Source organism: Lactuca serriola, chromosome 4 (assembly GCF_051521515.1).
Source record: "Lactuca serriola cultivar US96UC23 chromosome 4, Lser_US96UC23_V15, whole genome shotgun sequence".
In the NCBI taxonomy this organism is placed as follows: Eukaryota; Viridiplantae; Streptophyta; class Magnoliopsida; order Asterales; family Asteraceae; genus Lactuca; species Lactuca serriola.
This window is the reverse complement of record NC_136411.1, coordinates 111,221,921-111,229,425: the sequence shown is the minus strand read 5'-3', so window position 1 is coordinate 111,229,425 and position 7,505 is coordinate 111,221,921. Positions and strand designations below refer to the sequence as shown.

General features: G+C 30.1%; 1 protein-coding gene across 1 annotated transcript; it reads left to right on the top strand.

The window, feature by feature from the left end:
• The first annotated feature begins 1,394 nt into the window (after positions 1 to 1,394).
• On the top strand, positions 1,395 to 7,301 carry LOC145102328 (squalene synthase 1-like). Its single transcript, XM_079039711.1, has 14 exons — positions 1,395 to 1,758; positions 2,775 to 2,817; positions 3,023 to 3,112; positions 3,332 to 3,407; positions 4,251 to 4,320; positions 5,071 to 5,214; positions 5,375 to 5,479; positions 5,570 to 5,716; positions 5,815 to 5,890; positions 5,963 to 6,051; positions 6,171 to 6,262; positions 6,568 to 6,613; positions 6,723 to 6,792; positions 6,980 to 7,301. Exons 1-14 carry the CDS (start codon positions 1,564 to 1,566, stop codon positions 6,991 to 6,993), a joined length of 1,257 nt encoding a protein of 418 aa, XP_078895837.1. The 5' UTR covers positions 1,395 to 1,563; the 3' UTR covers positions 6,994 to 7,301.
• The last annotated feature ends 204 nt before the right edge of the window (positions 7,302 to 7,505 follow it).

The following is a 7,505-nucleotide window of genomic DNA, read 5'->3' as shown; positions in this document are numbered from 1 at the left end:
AAAAAATTGGATAAATAGTGCTTCATCTCCAACTATACTCTATTTTTTACCACATTTTAACCCTAAAAAATATATTCCATTTTTCTAACTTATATAAATTGTCAAACATACCCCTTCTATTAATTTGTTTTAACAAATATATAATCTATATTTTTTTCATTATAATAATATTAAATAAATAAGATTATATTTATAATACGTAATTATAAGCTTTTGTAAAATACGTTATTGTGTTTTAAAATTTCAAATATGTATTTAAATTTTAATCTAAATTTGTTAAACAAAAAACAAACTTTATATTTATAATTAATTAATATAATTTAATATATAACACAATATTATAAGTATAAAATATTACATTTAAATAGTAATTAATAGATAAAAAACCAGAAATGTATAAATATATAAATCGAAAGAGTAAAACCGACAACTCAAAGTTAATCTTCATTTTGGGGGGAAATGAATAGTATAACACCATATTTGGTGTTAATAGTATAACACCATATTTGGTGTTATACTATTCATTTCCCCAAAACAGGGAATAAATGAAGTAGGGTGGGAGGGAAATAGGAAAAAAATTGGAGAAATAATAGAGAATGTAAGTTAGGGTTGAAGATGCTCTCAAGTATTTACAATCCCACATTAAAAAATCACTTTTACATTATAAATTACATTATAATTCTCTCACCCTACATTATGCCTAACATTATATATAGTGTTGGATTTTATTGTATAACTATATACAATGTTGGATTTTAGTGTAACACTAAATATAATGTTGAATAAAAAACAATATATATAGAATATTTTTTTAGTGTTAAATATAATATAATGGGTTGGAGGACTTTAGTGTTTACATTATTTTTTACACTATAATTATAGATATAGTGTAAAAAAAATAGTGTTAATGATTGTAGACGGTCTCAAACCCTACATTATAACTAACATTATATATAGTGTTGAATTTTAATGTAATACTATATATATAGCGTTGGATTTTAATGTAACACTAAATATAATATTAAATAAAGAACAATATATCTAATATTTATTTTTAATGTTAAATATAATGTTATGTGTTGGAGAACTCATTGTCGACACTATTGCTTCCATTATAATTATAGATACAGTTAAAAAAAATAGTGTTAAAGATTGGAAATAGTTTTAGTTATAAAAAATAATACATTGTCAAATTAAATTTTTATGAATAATAATGTCTTTTATATAATTTATCTTATTTTTAAAATAGAAACTCTTTTTTATTATTGAGTAAAAATGTTTGTTTAGGTTTTTTCTTTGTTATTCGTTTTTTCCACGACTAGTAGAATACATCCACACCAATTCTTTTCCTAACACCTCCAAAGTCTTTTTACTATAAATAGCTTCCTCCACACACACACACATACAACACATCAACCTCCAGTTTTCACGCACATCTGTAGATCACCACATAAAATCGTGAGAAACGGTTACCACGATCTGCGATTTCGATAAAATCTCTGTAAATCGATTCATCGTTCGGATCGCACGGAAAGTAGCTTGATCTTATTGATCAACGATAAAATGGGGAGTTTAAAGGCAGTGTTGAAACATCCGGACGATTTTTACCCGCTGTTGAAGTTGAAGATGGCGGCGAAGAAGGCTGAAAAACAGATCCCGGCGGAGCCACACTGGGGGTTCTGTTACTCTATGCTTCATAAGGTTTCTAGAAGCTTCGCGCTTGTTATTCAACAGCTCAATCCCGAGCTTCGTGACGCTGTAAGTGTGATTAACCAAACGCCGTATTGTTTTTATGTGTGTTCTAGCAATTCTTGCCTGACCTTGCAATTAGTCTAAGATATTTCCGAATTATAATCTACTCAATTAACAAAAATAAGTGTAGTTAACCAAACGACTTCTTGTTTCCGTGTGTTCTAGTTGTTATCGCCGAATCTTATAATCATTTCTGGATATTTTCGATTTTCCGATTCGTGAAATGCGTGGAGTAAATAGATAATCAAATGATAGTATTCTCGATTAACAAAATTTAAAGTTTTCATTAATTTTTGTGATTTGGTGGATCGTGATGCATAAGTCAATTTGTCGTATTCTTCATAGACACGTTATATACATCTGGCGTATCTTTCAATCCTCTTCTGTGTAAATTTTCACTGCAGTCGTCCAGAATAGGTCCGTCTGTGTAAATAATTCAGATGTCGCATGTGTGAGAGGGAATATAACTGTGGAAGATAGCATATTCTCTTTTTTTGCACCTGGATTCAGAGTATCAGCTTTTTGGGGGTGTTTTAAAAGTGTTGCTGCCTGCGATAATAGCAGTGCAGCATCTTTACCTCTTTTTTTTAGGGGGGGAGGGGGATTTGTTATTGACGATCTGCAAAAGATCAATGGAATCGCCTTTATTCAAGTTTTACACACACATACAGATGAGAGGGTAAAGTCAGATGTCTGTATTTGTATTTTAACATGTGAATTGTTGTAAATTGGCGTTCTTAGTTGACCCCAAGCTGTCATAGGAATTTTTCAAACTTATACCCACATAACCTTGGTTGCTTGCTAGAGGAGGGGAAGTGGTAACAATCACCAAAACTTTATTTAGCATAAAAGAGTGATTATCAATCCAAAAATGGACTTTTAACAACCATAGAAGTTTATATTTTATGCCTTTTGAGGAACAGAAGTGTGTGCATCTGTAATCCACTAACAATCAACTTTTTTTTTTTTGTTTGTGTTGCTACATACTTTCTAATATAATTTTGACACTCTATACACTGCAGGTTTGCATTTTCTATTTGGTTCTTCGTGCCCTTGACACTGTTGGTAGGTCTAAATACCTTTAAGCAAATTTTCTAGTTTTCTGATTTTCTTTGATAAGTATTAAAATACTTTGAGAAGATGTATCATTATTGACCCTCTTGATATGTTGCTGTTGTTATTTTTGTTTTTTCTTTTCTCCTAAGATGCGCACGAAAATCATTTGATTTTCATGATTTACTTACTAATTCTGCACTTTTCCTTTTTGCAGAGGATGATACAAGTATAGATGCTGAAATCAAAGTACCAATTCTGATTGCCTTTCATCAGCATATCTATGATCGTGATTGGCACTTTGCATGTGAGTACTCGATTGTGTTTGGTATTTTGGAATTGGAATGGAATGGTTCATTCCATTAGAGTGAAAAAAAGAATTGTTTGTTAGGGGCATTTTTTTCCTCCATTCCATCATGGAATAGAATGGAAAATTGCAATATAACTCTTTTTTGTTTATGTAATTTTAATGACTCAAATCATTTCTAAAATCTTTATGATTTTAACTCTTTTTTTTTTCCTGAAGGTGGTACAAAGGAATACAAGGTTCTCATGGACCAGTTCCATCATGTTTCTGCTGCCTTTCTGGAGCTTAAGAAAGGGTAAAATTTACATATAAACTAATGCTTTTGGATATTTTATCATTAAAAAGTATTAATGGATCATGAATTAAAGTAAGCAATTAAACAAGTGATATTCTTGTCATCTTCCTTGGTTTTCAATTTGTATATGGATCTAGCAAGGATTGATCTAGAATATTGAAAAAATAATAATAGTGTTAACAATAATAATTATAATAATAATAGTTACAAAAGGAGCTTTTACATATTATAAATAATCTTGGTTGTAATCAATGATTTCATCATAAATCCTGTTCTTTATTCTCTGAAAGTGATACACAATAGCCATAAATGTTTCATATTTCCTGTTGATGCTTCTGGTAACCCGAACCTCATCATGAAATAGATGTGGGAAAAATACCGAAAAACATTTATATTTTCACCATTTTATTGCGATTTTACTATTTTGTGTAATGATTAACCATTATACACTTTTTCAACATTTAAACAAATCCACATACCTGGTTTTGATATGAAGGCAAAATATAGAAAAGCACTTATGCTATCACCATATTATTGATTAGCCACTTATCCTTTTCCTGTAATAATTAAACTATGATATAATGGTGAGATCAATATAATGGTGAAAGTATGTTGTGCTTTTCTGTATTTTAATCTTTTTAAAAAACTGGCAACTAGTTTTTATGTTTGGCACGTGCTAATAAAAGCTTATAATGAATCTATATTTAAAGACAAGAATGGCCACTTGTGAACATTTGTAGACATTTAAATGCATTTATGCTATGGCCTATGGTCTTTCTGTATATGCTTTGTGCATCTTTTAAGAATTTTTTTTTGCTTTGCAATACTCCAATTATTTTGCAGTTACCAGGAGGCAATTGAGGATATAACCATGAGAATGGGTGCAGGGATGGCAAAATTTATCTGCAAAGAGGTAATTATAATTATCATTGTTTAAATTCAAGAAATAACAATGTACTTTTATTGATTTGTTTATTATAGCATCCTACTTTCATTTCTTCCTCTTACAACATTCCACTTTGAAATTTTTTAACCAATTTATAGCAATGTCATCTAAATACAAAGAAATTTTCTATGCTATAATTGGGTAGATTTTTCAAAGAATGATGTTCTAATAAGTATAAAATAGAAAGTAAAATACTATAATTATGTTTTGTTTTTCAAAGTACAATTCCTAAATAAGAAATTTGTTGAAAGTACAATGGTATAATAAGAAGACATGAAAGTATTTTGCTTTTTTGTGCAATTTCATTGGTAGATTTTTCAAAAGTATAATATTCTAATAAGAAAAAAAAAACGAAAATACAAAGCTATAAGTAGGAATGTTTTTTGCCTTGATAAGAAAAAAGTTTGAAAGTACAATGCTATAAAAATGAAAGTAGGATGAAAGCATGTTTGCTATTGTCCCCATTTACCCTTATTTATAGGGTTAAATGCAAATATAGCAACTTGTTTTCTTTGATTTGTTTGTTATAGCATCTTACTTTCTTTTCTTTCTCTTACGACTTAACACAATGTACTTTGAAAGTACGTTGCTATTCTTTGCATTTTCCATCAACATTGCATACTATAGTTTCGGTTAAGAGAATTTTTAAGACAAGTTTTACCCGTCTCTTATCTGTTGAAAGGGAAAATGAATTTTACTTTGATTTTGCAATTGCAGGTTGAGACAATTGATGATTATGATGAGTATTGTCATTATGTTGCTGGACTTGTTGGATTAGGGTTGTCTAAACTCTTCCATGCCTCAGGCACCGAAAAGTTGTTTCCAGATTCCATCTCCAATTCAATGGGTTTGTTTCTCCAGGTAATTTTTACACACTCAGCTTTTTAATGCATTATACTTTAAAATACCAACGTACTTTCATTTAGTTGTTTATTGATCAAAGTACATTGCTATTTCTTGCATTCAAACCTAGTTGGAATTCTTACTGGGCATTGTATTTATTATTGGTCATAAATTACAGAAAACAAACATCATTAGAGATTATCTGGAGGATATAAACGAGATACCCAAGTCACGAATGTTTTGGCCTCGTGAAATCTGGAGTAAATATGTCAATAAACTAGAGGTATGTACAACTACATTAAAAAAATATTTAAATATACATAAAAATTAAAAAAATAAATATCTAAAGTTTTATTATTGAATTCTCTTCCAGGAGCTGAAGTATGAAGAGAACTCTGAGAAGGCTGTTCAATGTCTGAATGATATGGTCACTAACGCTTTAATCCACATTGAAGACTGTTTAAAATACATGTCTGAATTGCGTGATCCCGCTATTTTCAAGTTTTGTGCCATTCCACAGGTACTTTCATTGATTACTTTATTTTATATGTATATATATACAGCATCTTACTTTCATTTCTTAAATTTACCCGTTTTTCATCCTACTGACTTTATCAGATCATGGCGATTGGAACACTAGCTCTATGCTACAACAACATTGAAGTTTTCAGGGGTGTAGTGAAAATGAGACGTGGTAAGTATTTATTTATTTTGTTATTTTTAATTGAATGCTGCTTTTTTACTTTGTTGGTGCGTCTTTATGTAGGTCTTACTGCTAAAGTAATTGATCGGACTAAAACTATGGCTGATGTGTACAGAGCTTTCTATGATTTTTCCTCAATTCTCAAGGCTAAGGTATATTAATTTGTTGTTTAGTAATACTTATCAAGGGTTAAATGCATTTCACTTTTTCTTTTACCAATTTATGCAACAAGTTGGTTTTTGACATGAATTATGACCATTGGATGTTACAGGTCAACATGAATGATCCCAATGCCAAAACAACAATCACAAGGATAGAAGCAGCTCAGAAAATTTGCAAGGACTCTGGCACCCTTAGCAACAGGTATTTTCATCTCTTGTATTTTTTTTTTAATAAATTGGGCTAAATGCAAGAAATAGCAAGGTACTTTAGTTTTCTTGTGTATTATTTGAAAATTGTAAGAGAAATGTTTTTGAAAATATAATTTTTGAACAAACTCAGGGACCAAAATTGTTGCAACAATGAAAAATAGGCAACAAAAATTCAAAAGGAAACAATTTGGTTGTCCATACTCCATTGTGTATAAAATATAAATGGTGTTTTAACTAGATTCTGTTTTTTGTTACTATGTTCTTAATTATATTGAATTGTTATTGTCTTGTTATCAGGAGATCTTACATAGTTGATAGCGAGCCAAGCTACAGTCCAGCTCTGGTATAGATTCCATCTCTTTTTTTTTTATTCCCTAAATTGCCCTTGTGATATTAATATACAACAGTCAACACTCTACTAACAATATATAACCATGCTGATTTTTATGCAGATTGCTTTGATTTTCATCATACTGGCAATTCTTTACGCATATCTGCATGCCAACCGCACAAATAAATTCAGTAAGCATATTCATTTTCTACCTAAAAAAACATTTGTTATAACATAACATAACACCCTGAACTGCATTTGGAGTGTCACAAACAACTGATGTGATGTGAATGAGACAAAAACAAAATTGCAATTTTTTTTTTATCCTCATCATCTATCTATGCATACAATTTCTGATAACTTATTATGTCTTTTCAGAAGTTACTTTGTAAGAAGAAGAAGAAGAATCTGTGGTGAGGAAGGGGAAGGAGAAGGAGAAGGTTTATTAAATCCAATTGTGAAATGTAAAAGGACATTGTTTTTGTAGGTGTTGTGGTTGGTTGGTTGGTTGGTATATTGTAAATGGAAGTAAGGAAGTAGTTGTTATGTTACGAACATGAAGTAAGTTGAACGTAAAAACGACAGTTATGTGTTTCCGTTAACGATCCATACCATGTGGTTTGGTTGGTGTTGTTTGAGTTTCCGACTTAATCTGCACTTGTTAAATGCTTATTTATACAATATTGTTTTTAACTTTTAACCAATTTATTTACAAATTCATCATATATTTTTGAAGGCCTACTTTATGTAACATAACTATATATATATATATTTGAAGTTCGATACCCAATAGTTTTTGCATGTCTTCGAAACCGATATGAAATATGCATAGCTTTTAATGACTTCAATCGTAAACTCAAGGCGAATTATGGCAACACAGCCCTTGGTACACGTTTAGGAGGAC

Coding starts and splice junctions, on each gene's coding strand:
- LOC145102328 (XM_079039711.1), top strand. CDS start 1,564: ATGGGGAGTTTAAAGGCAGTGTTGAAACATCCGGACGATTTTTACCCG. Junction 2,818..3,022: donor TCGTGCCCTTGACACTGTTG/GTAGGTCTAAAT, acceptor TCCTTTTTGCAG/AGGATGATACAAGTATAGAT. Junction 5,891..5,962: donor TGTAGTGAAAATGAGACGTG/GTAAGTATTTAT, acceptor GTCTTTATGTAG/GTCTTACTGCTAAAGTAATT.